A 15,017-nucleotide genomic window follows, 5' to 3' on the forward strand; every position below is an offset into this window, starting at 1 on the left:
AATATATGCTATGTTATTTATAAATAAAAGTTTATTTTTTGATAAGTGACTGATTACAGGAAATTTTACATTTACTAATTAAAAATGAAAAAAAAATAAACTTTGATCTCAAGATACTCTTTCATTGAGTCTCCTTCCAAATGTAGTTTTTCCCTTAGTTTGCTCTTTTATTTTTATTCATCTTCCCTCTTCTGGCTTTTCCTTGCCCTTTTGACTTTGGAAATAACATAATGGTCCGTTTGTACTTTTATGTTCTGCTGGGAGGGATAGTAGTCGATTGTTTTTTTCCCTCTAGTAAATATGTCTCCTGCTTTGGGACCTACTGGGGAAGATTTGAAAGCTGAGTATATTGCTAGCTAATAAATTTCTCTGAGCTTTAGGTCTTGAGTTAGTACTTTTGACTGTTAAGCCTTTTTAAAATCATGGTTTAACCATGTCTTTCATTTTATATGTCTCCTTACTTAGTGGACTGGGTTAAGATTATATAGGAATAGCCAACTGTGAACATGTGTTAGATTTATAACTGAGACATTTTCTCATGTATTTATTTCCACTTTTCCTCCTGATAGTTTTGGAATAATGAGAAAACAATTCCCAGATTGGATATTCTCCTAAGTTGTGGTGAGAGAATTCTGAGAAAGAGCTAAATATGATTCTAAATAAATGTCGTCTTTTCGTAGCAAATGTGCTTCTCCAAACAGAAGTCGTTTACACAAAAATTTTAAGGCTATAATTGATGGTTATATACCGTAATTGAAAATAAAAAGTGTATAAAACTGCATTTTGGGGATAAATTGGGTTACTAGTGCTTTTGTATATAGTCTAAAGTTTGAATCAAAGCTCCTTGAGAAAAGGACCGTGTCTTCTTATTTTATTGCTTTCTTCCAGTGCTTAGAATGGTATCTAGCACGTAGGTGCACAGTAACTACTTGGATGAATGGATGGATGGATGGATGAACAAATATCAAACTAATGCCAAGTTATTATGGGTTATGGTGTTGAATGCACAGAATTTTTAGAATAAAATGCCGTGTATGGTGGATTAAAGAATTCTAATTTGTTTTCAAGATATTTTAAAAATAATTATTGTGCCTAGTCTAGTCCAATCAGGAGTCTTTTAATTTTAACAGAGCTCTTTGGCCTAGGAGGAGCTCTGAGAGATGAAACCAATATGTCTCTGTGGGTTTTGGGGTTTTTTTTGTTTTTGTGTGTGTGTGTGTGTGTGTTTTGGAGACATTCTGATAAATGGTCAAATCTGTGAAAAATTTTAAGCAGGCTTACAGTTTTATTCTGTAATTTTCTCTGCAGTTTCTTCACTTTAATATTAATGCTTATTTCTAGTTGAGCTGATAACATTCTTTCCCCAAACGTTGCAGAGCTTTTAACCTCCTCTGATTAGAACTTTTTCAGGAAGTAGCCTGCAAACAAAAATAAGTGAAATTGTAAGAGTAATCTTTCTTAAAGAGAGAGAGACTAGCTCAGAATCTCTAAAGTGTATTTTTCTATTATATTTAGCCATTTAATGTTTATTTTTTTAATCAGTAGGATAGGAATTCAATGCTAGCTATTGGAAAAAGAACTTTTTAAGTCAATTGAAGGATACACAGAGAAGTATATATAAATATATGTATCAAGAAAAAATTATGTAGACGCATAGAAGTGTTTTTAGAGTATGATCTATTTGTAATGAACATTTTATATAAAATTTATCAAAAGCTAGGATTTAACTGAAATGTAAATATTAAATATCCTCACATTCACTTGAGGAGAGCTTTTCTGCGATTTATAGCCAGAAATAGTAGATATGATTGTCTCAGCATTTCTTGCTATTTATGCTTTGGCTTAAAAATGTAATAAAAATTAAAATCCAGAGATAAAATTCATCCCTCAAAATTAAGTTGATTCCTAATTTTTTGTTGATTCCATTTGTGTTACATTTTGATCATGTAATTTTATGTACAAGCCAACATTGTTTTTGTTGCTGTATGTAGTTGGTGCTGTGACTTGTTTGTGCTCATCTCTGTTCTGTAGGCAACTTGCCACTCCCTACTGAATAAAGCTACAGTAAAAGAAAAAAAGGAAAACAAAAAATCAGTAAGTTTGGAGAACTTTTTTTTAGCTGTTTCTTTCAAAGCAAAACAAAAATCTTTTGCTGTTTGTTAAGAACATCTTCACTTCAGCCTATTTGACCTTCACTGTAAAATCATTCTACTAATTCTGGCACAAAGTAGCTTTCATTTCAATTAACCCTGGAATTAAGTTACATTGAAACATTCTCTGTGTTCCTTTGGTTTGATTTATCCCAAAGGTATTTTGGGGGCATTTGTTGCATTGGATATCCCTGGTCTAATTTTATTATTTATTCTTTAAATTATAAATGAATGCCAAAGAAACTTAATTTCAAGGCCTTAGGAAATGCTGACTCTCTTCATTCTTGCTTCTTGTTTGCAGGTAATGTGAGTGATTTCTTTTCCTAGAGATGAAAGTTTTCCTTAATTGTTAGAAGTACATGGAAGGAAAGTGTCACTTTCTAATAAATCTTACCTAAAAGTAGCTAAAGTTTATTTTTTACTTCTTATATTTTTATCTAGACAGTCTCAGCCAGGATTTAGATAATTGTGCTTAGATTATAAAAATTCTAATGGTAAAACAAAACCACTTTTACCTTAGAGAAAATCATTATTAAACTATTGGGACTGAGAATTATAGTACTTCTGAAATAAAAGTGAGTCCATATTTATAGAGAAACACCTTATTTGCAAACATGATATGCATATACTTACCTGCTTCTATGAACTTGCCCTAATTTAAAAGGAAGAAAATTATGGTAGTCATAATTATTTTCTTCCTGTGAGTGACATTTGTCCAAAATATTAACGTGCATTCATTTTAAATTTGCCATTATCTGTCAGTATGACTGATCTTTATCAGGCTCAGTACTACCTTTGTTCATACAATCCAAATAAATTTAGAGAAAGATGTAAAGAAAAGCTTTAGGAGTCACGTAGGTAGTTTACTTTAAAAGGTAAAATTTAGTGTATTCATCTGGTTTCATCTTTCATTTCTCATCTGAGCTTTACATATAATAAATTTCTATTTTAAATTCAGAACTAAATTAAAATTTAGAGACATGCTTTTATGTCCATTCTAGAGATTCCTTTTTGGATACGTTAAGTAAATTTGGTCAGCTGTGAGCAAACGGATTGGATTGGATGGCCATCTTACTTAATAAAAACATTTCTTTCTAATGCTTCAGCCTTCTATTTCTCAGCATATGTGGATTTAACATAATATACACCATCACTGTTGAAATTAATTTACTATTTCTAACACTCTTGTTTGGTGTTTTACTAATACCATTGTGTAGTATATCACATAAATTAAAATTCAGGCTTTCTCTTTTTCTCTAGAGCATGTTTTTTAGCCTTCCTAACATTGCTTTATTTATTAAGATTTTGTCTAAAATTGTTCCTTGAAATGTTTTTTTCTAGTGTTATTTTCAGATTTAAAAAAAAAATGTTTCTGGGTAACACTAAGTTTTGGAATGTATTTCTCAGCACAAGTGATATGAGGTCCTTGTGGAAACAAAGGAAATCTAATTGGCAATTTAAGATATTTTAGAACACATTCCAAAGTATGAAGACAGTATAGTTACTATAAATTTAAAATGTTGGTTTATGGAGTTGTTGGCTTAACAGAATCTACTGATCTAAAAAGCAAGTTAACTTTCTTTTGGGGTGTATGTACCATGGATTGTAATGTGTAAAATATGGAGAGAAGGTTCTGGCTTCTGGTATATAGCTGTGTAATCATATTATAGATAATTCTCTTTATCATACTCAAACATATACTGTAAATTAGATTTCCTTTGAGAAGTTGTCAACCTAACTCAGGTAATTAAGGATAGATGGGTTGTGATTCTCTTGATGATGTACAGTGTATGACTGCCTTTATTTGTAACCTGTAGTTCAGCTTTTATGGGGGGGTGGGCGGGGAGGTAAGTAAACGGGACATTTGACTGATAATTGGTTTCAGCATTCAGACTGGCCCTACTTTGACCTTTTATGCAGAATGTCTTTTGGATACAAATTAGATTTTTGCAGATTAAAAATAAAAACAACTTGAGTATGTGTATATTATGAGGTAAAATTACACTGATGTTAATTTGTGGTGAAAGGAAAAGAAGTATTTTAATAAATTAACCATAAAATTTGTTGTTGAGCATTTTTATGGGTATTGATTGTTTTATCAGGTTTTAGTTCCAAAAATATACTGTTATTGGTGAGATACATAATTATATGATACATGAAACAATATGTGTTCTTGTAGTGTGGATACTTCTGAGTTTTGACATGAATTATTTTTGAAGATGTGGAAGTTAGTGAAGGTGTAGTACCTTTCATAATTTTTACAATAATCCGTTAGGGAAATAATTCACTCAGATATTCATGAAATTCTGAGATTGAGTTTAAATCAGGTATAAATGTGCATCACACTTTAAAAGCTTTTCTGTCCTAGAGAAAACCAGGAAATAGCTACTCTAAAAATGCATTTTAAAAGACTTCTCTGTGTGCATATAAGTAATTGATTTTTTTGAGACACTTTCCCAGCAGGTTAGTATTTTACAATTAACCAGTTCTTTGGAAACCAAACTCTTAACTTTTACTTCTTTAAAAACCATTTCAGGATTTTAATGGATTAAACTGAATATATGCGATTCTTTTAAAACAACCTATTTGCAATTATAAATATAAAGCAGTTTTTAATCCCGTTCCTTCTTGCTAACTCACTCCTTAAAGGCTTTAAAAATTTGTAGGTTTGTTGAGGTGTTTCTTATCTTTTAAGATTAAAATTTGTGAGTTCTAAAAGAAACAAGCAGTAGCAATGGTGGTCTGTGAACATTCTAAAATTTATGAAGAGTTTTGTCTGTGCGAAAGTAAACGTTCATTTTTCTGTTCCTACTCCCCGAAAGGTTAAACACTGTACTAGAGTAGTAAAAGCACTTGTGTTTTCTTCTTAATTCTGTTTCCAAAACTGTATTTCAGCTAAAAATAACTAAAACAGTATTTAGGTTTTAAAGCCATTCTTCTAAGACTGCTGTGTTTAGCCACCTTCACCAGTTTCCTCTTACTGAGGTGTAAGGTTGTCCTTCATGCAATAGCACTCCAAGTACTGTAACACCAAGAAAGCTTCCTGAGCTATGCAGTATACACGAAGGTGAGAATATATTAGTTATAACTCACCCCGTTATCACCTCTCAGAAAGATTTTCTCAGCTTAAAAAGTCATTCTCTAAAGTCTTATTTTTACTAACTTCCTATCATATATAGTTGAAAATTATTTTGAGATTTTAGGCAGTGAATAACAACACATTTAAAATGTATACCACATGAAGCACTGAAGGAAATAGAATGAAGTGAAATGATTCTTATTCTTTCCAGAGTTAATCTTGAGTCAGTCAGCCATGAGAATTCATGACAAGAAGTATTATTTTTTTGAGGCATTGTGAAGAAAACTAGAGCTATGTGAGATTCTGCATATAAATCCTGTTTTCTCATTTTCCCCCAGTAGCCTTTGAAATGCAGGTTTATCCTTGGAATCCCAGAACATTGAGTGGAGTACTGCGGCCTTGCCGTTAGTCAGCATGGCTTTCAGCAGCAGTTAGCCACGCTAAGCATGAATAGTTGTAGAGATTTAAATGTTATATGAGTGTTCTTTAAAAATAAATATGTGTGTTATCTGTAACAAATGTAAATTTCAGAAAACTATAATTTTCATGTGTTAATTTAAAACAGGACATGCTAGGAAAAGATGGGAGCTGAGCCAGCTTCATAGCACTTTCCCAGTCTAATTTACCTTCAAAGTGGAATGTTTTATAAAGAGAAAAAGAGAAAATAAATCCATTTAAAATGTTGAGCTCACATTGTTTTTCAGCGTGGGCAACGATTTCTTGTATCTTTAACTTTTTTTATTTGACAGAATTACAAATTGAGGTACACATAGGGGTTCTCTCTTTTGCTGGTGGGATCCTGTTTTCTTTTAGGTCCCCAAGAATTCCCATTCCTCCATGGTTTAAATAATAAGTAGGCCCTTATAAAGCATTCTGATGAAGAAAAAGAACTGGCAATAATGTTACTTGTAAGTAAGTTTTTTCTCTCGATAGGAATCAAAGAAAACTAAGTTTTGTTTTGTATATGGCAAGCATTTTGCTCAAGAAATTTAATTGTACCTGGTATACAGCAAAATGTAAGTATTTACCATTAGGTATTGGATGTTTCAGGTGTATGCTGTTGAAAACTTATTTAGCTTTGCCTTACAAGAGTTGACCACACTCTCATGTCTTGTAATCTTAGTAAAATATGATAATCTTTGTGTGAAAATTTGTTCTGCTTTCGTTGCTCATCAAATCTGCAGTATAAACAGTGATGATAAAATTAAGATCTTTTTTCAGATCTCTTCTACACAACTCATCTATGAGACTTCTCTTTTTTTCTTAGATGCCTTTATTGTGCTTTTAAATGATAGAGGGCAAGAATTGAGGATAAATTTTTGTTTACTGATGTTTTGGGAGTAGGAAAAATTAGGCATGTGTTGTTCACAAGGATTGGTCTTTCAGCATTTTTGTGCAAAGTTTGACTTTCAAGCCCTTTCTTCCCATTTCCTTGTTTTAACTCAAACCATATACTGAATTCTCAACTCCTTGTTTTTAGGTGGTTAGCCAGCGTTTCCCTCAGAACAGCATCGGTGCAGTGGGAAGTGCCATGTTTCTCAGATTTATCAATCCTGCCATTGTCTCACCATATGAAGCAGGGATTCTAGATAAAAAGCCACCACCTAGAATCGAAAGAGGCTTGAAGTTAATGTCAAAGGTGAAGAATCATTTTGATAATATAGCTATTCAAAATTTCTCTTCCATAAATTTTCAGTTTTTTGTATTCACTGTACTTTCTCTTAATTTTTGAAATGCCCTGTGGTTTTCACTTATATGCTTTTGTTTTATTTTTGTTTATATCACAAAGAAATTCATTAGACTGATACCGATGGACCTTATTATCATTTGAAAATATTTTAGCAAATGTCTTCTGAAGATGGTTTTCTATGTAATCATTATGGAAATTCTGAAATGGAAACCAAAATGTATACTATATGATTTTTAAATTAAAAAATACATTAAAATTTTAATTTGTATTTTATATATGTAAATATATACGTGTTTATATAATTATATTCATATTTGGGAAAGCATAGAAACAAAACCAAGTATTTATTGAATGAGCAATAATTGATTTTTAACTACCAGTAGAAATTGTATCAGTGAGAAAATTAATATTTTTTAAAGAATATATGAATGTGTAGCTTTCATAAATAAACAATCAGATCCTTTATAACCCTATTTTATTGTTTAGGTACTTCAGAGTATTGCCAATCATGTCCTTTTCACAAAAGAAGAGCACATGCGGCCTTTTAATGATTTTGTGAAAAGCAACTTCGATGCAGCACGAAGGTGAGCAGCCTGATACTTAGCCAGTTGCTCTGTTTGAATCAAATATTTTCAATTTCACTCAAGTCTATGTACTTGATCTACATGAAGGTCCTGTGTAGGTTGTTTTCTTTTTTCTCTCTTGGTCAAGAACATAATCTTATTTTATTCCACTATAAAAGACAGTAATGAAATAAAATGATATTCTTTATAATCTGGTAGTGATTTCCATATTTAAAAACCAGGAGGGGTTTTTGACATATCTCCTAAAATAAAGGATTTGAGTTTGACACAATATGGAGGAGAGGAAGAAGGAAAAAGATTTCTTTCAGTAAAAACTAAAACCAAACTGGTACAGATAATGCATTATAGTGTATAATCACAGGTTTTTTTGATGTTAGAATATTTTTGATACTTTAATTTGGATATGTATGTAAACTAAAAAGCTACTCTTTAAACCACGTGATGCAAATGCATAAGATTTTGTTCATGAGTAACTGGATAACTGTTGAAGTTTTATGATTTTAGAAAACTTGAGTTCTGCTAGGTTCCCATAACTAGCTAGTTGCTTCTCTTTCTCTGAGTTGCTGGTTTATCTGTAGAGTAGGTATAACACTATGTTTGCCTGTGAGTTGATTTTAGAGAAGCAAATGACATAACTTACGAGAAAGCGCTTTGTAAATGTAAGTTGACATCAAGAATTCTACTTTTCATACAGTGTGAATCTAATTGTTTTGGCTCACAGCCTAAGCTATACTTGTACAACACTCTCTTCCAGTTTTTCATTATAGTTCCTGCGAACTTCTGTCTAATTGGAGTTTAAAAGGTGTACTGTTGGACTGCAACTCACATTGGAAAGGAAGTGAATGTCAGCATAGGATTTATATTCTGGCAGATTGACTACCCATAGAAAGTTAAAAGAACAAAGGTTCTGATCCTGGCTTTGACCTAAGAGGCTGTACAGACCTTTGGGGAGGTCTTTTGTCTTGTCTGGGCCTCCATTTCCTTATCTGTAAAGTACTGGCTTCTCTACAAAGTCTCATCTGTTTAAATTTCGTTGTCTGACCTCAGAGCCTGCTCTGAAGCTGTAACCAGGTATCAGAAATGGAAGACCAACTTTCTCCTTGTCTCTTCTTGTTTCGTTTAATGATAAAACCTCCATATTTGTAATAGCAGTAATTTCACAAAGTTACTTCACATAGATTTAATTCAAGCATAGATATGAGTATATCTGGTTTTTGAAATTCTAATAACTTTGCATTTTTGAAGGTTTTTCCTTGATATAGCATCCGATTGTCCTACAAGTGATGCAGTAAATCATAGTCTTTCCTTCATCAGTGATGGCAATGTGCTTGCTTTACATCGTCTGCTCTGGAACAATCAAGAGAAAATTGGCCAGTATCTTTCCAGCAACAGGTAAAATTTCCCTGTCATGGGGATATTGAAAAGTCTCAGCTTAAATTTTTTTTTTTTTAGTATTTATTTATTTGTAATAAATTTTTGGCTGTGCTGGGTCTTAGTTGCAGCATGTGGGATCTTCGTTGGGGCATGTGGGATCTTTATTTGTGACATGCGGACTTCTTAGTTGCAGCATGCATGTGGGATCTAGTTCTCTGACCAGGGATCGAATCCGGGCCCACTGCACTGGGCATGTGGAGTCTTACCCACTGGGCCACCAGGGAAGGCCCAGTTTAAATTCATACCAATAAAATTATTGGTCATGAATGCTTTTTACTTTGCATCTTCTTAGATAAGAATTATGATTTGGAAAGAGAAATGTAGACTCTTTTTAAAAGTATATAGGCAACAGGTTAAGTCATATTAAATGATCAACCAACCTACATCAGTGCTACAGACTTTTTTAAAAATATTAAGCTAAGAGGGAATTAATCCTCTCGTGGTCCAGTGGTTAGGACTCGGCGCTTTCACTGGGTTTGATCCTTGGTGGGGGAACTAAGAATCCTACAAGCCGTGCGGCACAGCCAAAAAAAAAAAAAAAAAAAATTAAGCTAAGAATTCACAAACTAGCCTTTTGGGTTTTTTCTGGGTTGCAAACATAATGTACAACAAGACATAGAGAAATTTAAATATACTAGAAGTTCAAGTGAGTATTGGCATCTGAATCTGAAGAGCAGCCTAATTCTTAGGAATTTAATAATTAAAACATTGCTATTCTATTGCAATCCTATGATAATCCCATTTGTGATACTCTAAGTATATGCAAATGGCTTTATATAGACAATACTTAATAATTGAAAATTATTAATTTGGGAATTGTTTCATTTGCTGTTTTTAGTTAAAGTCTCTTGTAGCCTGAATCATTTGCTGTCCTTTCTAGTTATGTATGTTTATAAAGGGCCCAAATTCCTATGTATGAGTTCTCTTACAAAGGTAAAATGAGTCCAGATTACTTTTAAATGGCAATAAAAATGGTTTGCTCATTCATGGGAAAAATAGAAGACCATAAAGCTAAGGCTAGCAACCAATTAGGAAATGGGAGTTTAAAAGAGAGAGCATTTTAATCCTTTAAGAGTTGTTAATGGCTTGAAGTAGACATGGGTATGACTAATATGTGCCTAAGATAGAAAGAGGAAGATACTTTCTGTATCTGTGTGGCACTTAAACTGTGGAACTTTTAAATGCAAGCGTTCTTTTAAATGCATTTTTTAAGCACAAACTCTTATATAACTTACAATCATATTCATGTAGTTTAATACTAGAGAGTTTTTCTTCAATTTGGTTTTTTAAAAAAAGACACATTCCAAACATAAAAAGAAGTATAGACCATAATGTAACGGAGACCCATGTCTACCACCTAGCTTTAACATTATTTATTTTTCTGTAATTACTTCAGATCTTTATAACATTTTATTTCTTGGGGAAGAAAAGGTATTACTTCTCTCTTGTGTAACTGACAAGAAAAAGGGAATTACAGGTATAACATAGGTACATATAATATAGTTTTGTGTGGTTTAAAATTTTGCAGCAGTGATACACTGAGTATAGTCTCTTCACACAATATTCTATTTGAGATTTATCATTTATTTAACTTAGTATTTCATTGAATGACTATATCACAGTTTATTTTTGCACTTCCTAAATGATGGATATTTAGGGTTTCCTGTTTTTTATTATTTTAAATAGTGATGTAATAAATATTCTTCATGTTTGTCTCCTTGTGTATTACCTAAATGTGTAATTGCCGAGTTCTGGGGTATACCCAGCCTCAACTTTACTAGATATTGCCACATTGCTTTTCACAGTGTACATGCTTATTTACACTTTGACAGCACTGTGTGAGAGTACCTCTTTATACACATCCTCATCAAAATTGGCATTAGCAAACTTCATAATTTTTTTGCCAGTTTGATGTTTGTGAAGTAATGTCGTTATCTTTAAACGTTTAATAGTTGTTGAAAATTCATATTTACCCTGATTAAGCAGAAATCTGATATCAGGGACAGTATGTCCACTTCCTAAAAAGTGGATCAGAATGTTATATTTACTTGCTGATTGCCCATTTAATGGTAATGGATTAATGCTAGAACAAAATCAATTTTTATGTGAATTTTGTAGTTTGGGGAGTGGTCATATTTCTAAGACATCTCAGTGTAAACTTAAAACCCCTGAGCTCTTTTGGATTCTGTTTACAAATTAACAGGAACCACCAGCTGACAGTAAAAAGAAAAGCAGCCAGTGACAATCTAAAGAAATGTGTTCTGCTAAATGTGAACTGCTACCTTTTTCCTAAGTAGTTTGCTATATCTAGGGATCACAAAGCTGTTGGAAGGCGACCTTTTGATAAGATGGCAACGCTTCTTGCATACCTGGGTCCTCCAGAGCACAAACCTGTGGCAGATACACACTGGTCCAGCCTTAACCTTACCAGTTCAAAGTTTGAGGAATTTATGACTAGGTAAAGTATCACCTTGAAATGATGATTGCTTTCTTTTTCGATGAGATGCAAGGTTTACCACCAGGCCACTTGTTAGATATGCTTGTATATTTGATAGAGAATTACTAGGAAGGATGTACTTAATGACCACATTGCCATGTTTTGGAATCCCACTTTTCTCTTACCCTATATATTGTTGAAATATGCTTTGTTTCATAGTTGATTTTCTTATAAAAATAATAGCATCTTATTGAATAGTACTTTGTCATATTGTTTTGAGGTGTTTTTGCATTTAATAGTTAAAAGGGAGGGTAGATAACATTATTTTCATATTATAATTAGGGAAAACAGAGTTCAAAGTGAATAATTAATTTGCCTAAGATTCCATACCTGATTCATAGGTCCTTTTGTTCAAAGTGCAGAACTCTTTCTACTACACTGTAACATTTTTTAGAACCCTCCTGAAAATTAATGATACTAGCTTCTTTTAGATTGAGGCTCAGAAAATATAGTATACTTTAATATTGCTATAAAATTTCTGTAGACATTTGTTTTGAATCTCATTTAGATGGATTTAGTTTGGATCCTCATTGTTAGACATTCACCACTATGATGTTACAGTGAAGATAGTTTGCTGAATTCTTTAGTCTTTATAAAGTACCTTTCATACTACTTTACACTTAGTCACTTAGTGTTTCATAGTGAGCGTGGGTTAAGTGTTTTGTTCATGGTGTGTGCCAGAGGCAGAGAGAAAAAAGCAGAATATGACATTCTGAAGTTAATTCACATTAACGATTTGCACATAATGTCCCAGGCATTGTAAGTGCCTGGTATTAATCATATTACATACAGGCCATAGTTTTGTACACATGACTCCCATATTTTGATACTGTTAAAAGAATGTATGAATGTGTAACAATCTCCTTTCAAACTTAATTTTTATCTTTAGCTCTGTTACTTAATTTTTATCTTTTTAGCTCTGTTACGTTTTTCTGTGTAACAAATGTTTATTCCTATGTAATTAAAGGAATATTTTCCATACAAAATTTTCATGTTACCTAGCTGAAAATTGTGCAGTCCAAAAATGTAAAACTATTTTTTATGCAACATTACTAAGGATGTCCTTGCCATTTTTCCATCTTTCAGAGAAAACCTCTTTATTAGTCCTTTTACCTAAGACCCTACCTTCCTTACAAAACAACCTTCTGTCCTTTTGAACACTAAATGATGTAATATGTGTAAGGTACTTAGAACAATGTCTGGTGTATATATAAAGTGTTTAATAAATATTAGGTGATATTTTTGTTCTAAGTTCCCACTGATGCTGAGACTCACTTTTCTTTTAAAAAAAATGGAAATAGCTTTATAATGTTGTCAACCATAAAAATAAAAATTGTTAAATTATTCAAAACATAGAAATCTAAAAAAGAAAGTAAAAAGTTTTCAGTTATTTCATCCCTTAGAGATAATTTAGTTAACATTCGGCAGATAGCCTCCCAGTCATTTACCTATACACATGTGCACCTATTTCCCTTATCAAGTGATATCTATGTTGTTTCCATTAATATTAAACAAATGCTGACCTGGCACAAGCAATATGATGAACGGAGGTAATACAGCCTCTCCTCCCACCCCCAAGACACATAGAAAAACTAGGTAAAAGAAAATGTATTTTAATAATAAAGTAGCACAGGGAGATCAGCTCGTTGCTTTGTGACAACCTAGAGGGGTGGGAGAGAGGCTCAAGAGGGAGGGGGATATGAGGATATATGTATATATATAGCTGATTCACTTTGTTGTACAGGAGAAACTAACACAACATTGTAAAGCAATTATACTCCAATAAAGATATTTTGAAAAATAATAAATGCATACATAGCTGGAAGAGAATTTTGGAGCAAATTACCTAGTATACAGTCAGTACAGAGAGATAAAGAAATGGAAAATATGAAAGAGTTTAAGAGATACAAGTGAGAATGAGAAGGTCCAGCATATCTAATAAATAGAGCTTAAAGAGAATAGTGAAGAGGTAATATATGAAAGACAACAAATGAGAGTTTTCCAGGGTTGTTGACTGACATAAATCTTCAGGTTAAAGACACACACTGAGTACTGAGCAGAATATATAAAAATTAAACCATGCCTTTTTTGGAAGTATATTTAAATATATATAAGAGTATAATTATAAAAGTGATATTCAGAATCAGGGAGATTAGAATGGACTTTTAATAAATTGTGTTGGTCCACCTATACCAGTAAGTAACCATCTGGAAAAAGATAACGCTATTTGTGAGGATAAATTCCTATAAAGAAGAACATGTGGGCCTTTCTCACTCATTCAGAATCAGTAAGCCAGGAAAGAAAAGGTTGATAAACTGAACTCTTAAAAAACAAACAAGTAAGTAAAAACTCAAAAGTTTATGTCTAGAAAGAAAAATGATTAAAAACAATTCTATGGTTAATATCCCTGTCCAGTAGTTTTCTTAGCATTTTCCTAAGAACCACTGTTTGTGGTTCAAAGAACAACACCTTAAATTTTTTGGTACATGTTAACCACATTGCCCTTCAGAAAGCGTGTTGCTTTTAAAATATTTTGTCTCTTTGTATAATTTATCATTGGTGCAGTTGTGGATTTTTGTAGATATTCAGTGGACAATGTAAAGCCTATGAGTTACTCTGTTCTTTTTTTTCTTTCAGGCATCAAGTACATGAAAAAGAAGAGTTCAAAGCTTTGAAAACTTTGAGTATTTTCTACCAAGCTGGGACTTCCAAAGCTGGGAATCCTATATTTTATTATGTTGCACGGAGGTAAGAAACACTATGTTTTATCTTACCAGAGCTTTTAAAATGATATCAAATGTAGAGAGACAGGAAGTTTGGTTTTTCCCATTTGATTTTACTAGAATTGGAGACAAGCTTTTCTGGGAGAATGTAGCTGGGTAAACAGCCATCTTGTCCCTAAATGATGCTCAGTACATTAGAAATTGCTTTTCAGACTACCTGTTTCGTATTGGCTTCTCTTTGTTACATCAATTTTTTTATACCACGTTACAGTGAATTAATTACCAAGAGTAAAAAAAAAATCACAACTTTTTATTTTCTGGTGTATTCTGATTAAATACTACCCATCACATGATACTCAGAAAGTTTTTTTTAAACGGAAAGAGTCTTAGAACTTTTAGTAATATGCTGTGTAAGACAACATCAGGGTGATTTAACAAATAATTCAGAGACACTATGGGAAATTTCTATAAAGATATGGCACAGGTGACAGCCTGAAAAATTGATTGTGTTTGTTCATGCTGTCTTTCAGTCCAGGCTAGTTCCTAGAAAACCTTTCTGGCAGTGCTCCTCCTTCACAATAGGTATAATGCTTGCATTGCTTTCCCTGCCATTGTCTTTTCTTTCTTGCCTCATTCTGCCTTCCTTTTGAGAACTTGTCTGTGACGTTAGTCAGTTTTACTTCTTCTCATTTAGTGGGACATAAACTCATGGTAATTGAACCTTAGGGACAGTGTGATATAATAGAGAGACCACTGGCTTTGAAATCTCAAGGACTATGTTTACTCTTGTTCTGCTGTTCCACTAGGCTCTGGGAATTAATCTTTCTGAATTACCTCAATTTAACATAAATTGAGGAATT

At 32.6% G+C, this 15,017-nt stretch overlaps 1 protein-coding gene across 9 annotated transcripts in view; it reads left to right on the top strand.

Moving 5' to 3' along the window:
* NF1 (neurofibromin 1) overlaps positions 1-15,017 on the top strand; it is a 255,886-nt gene that overhangs the window by 146,121 nt on the left and 94,748 nt on the right. For 7 of the 9 annotated variants that reach the window (XM_089900778.1, XM_089900773.1, XM_089900775.1 and 4 more), the window contains 6 exons: positions 2,032-2,094; positions 6,710-6,868; positions 7,406-7,503; positions 8,749-8,895; positions 11,249-11,395; positions 14,072-14,182. In XM_089900778.1, the coding sequence (XP_089756904.1) occupies positions 2,032-2,094; positions 6,710-6,868; positions 7,406-7,503; positions 8,749-8,895; positions 11,249-11,395; positions 14,072-14,182 (725 nt within the window). The remainder of the gene's footprint in view (positions 1-2,031; positions 2,095-6,709; positions 6,869-7,405; positions 7,504-8,748; positions 8,896-11,248; positions 11,396-14,071; positions 14,183-15,017) is intronic. The other 2 variants (XM_089900774.1, XM_022595552.3) reach the window with 1 other exon arrangement.

Source organism: Delphinapterus leucas, chromosome 19 (assembly GCF_059928025.1).
Source record: "Delphinapterus leucas isolate spDelLeu-1000000601 "Yukka" chromosome 19, BTC_Dleu_Yukka2, whole genome shotgun sequence".
NCBI classification, from domain to species: Eukaryota; Metazoa; Chordata; class Mammalia; order Artiodactyla; family Monodontidae; genus Delphinapterus; species Delphinapterus leucas.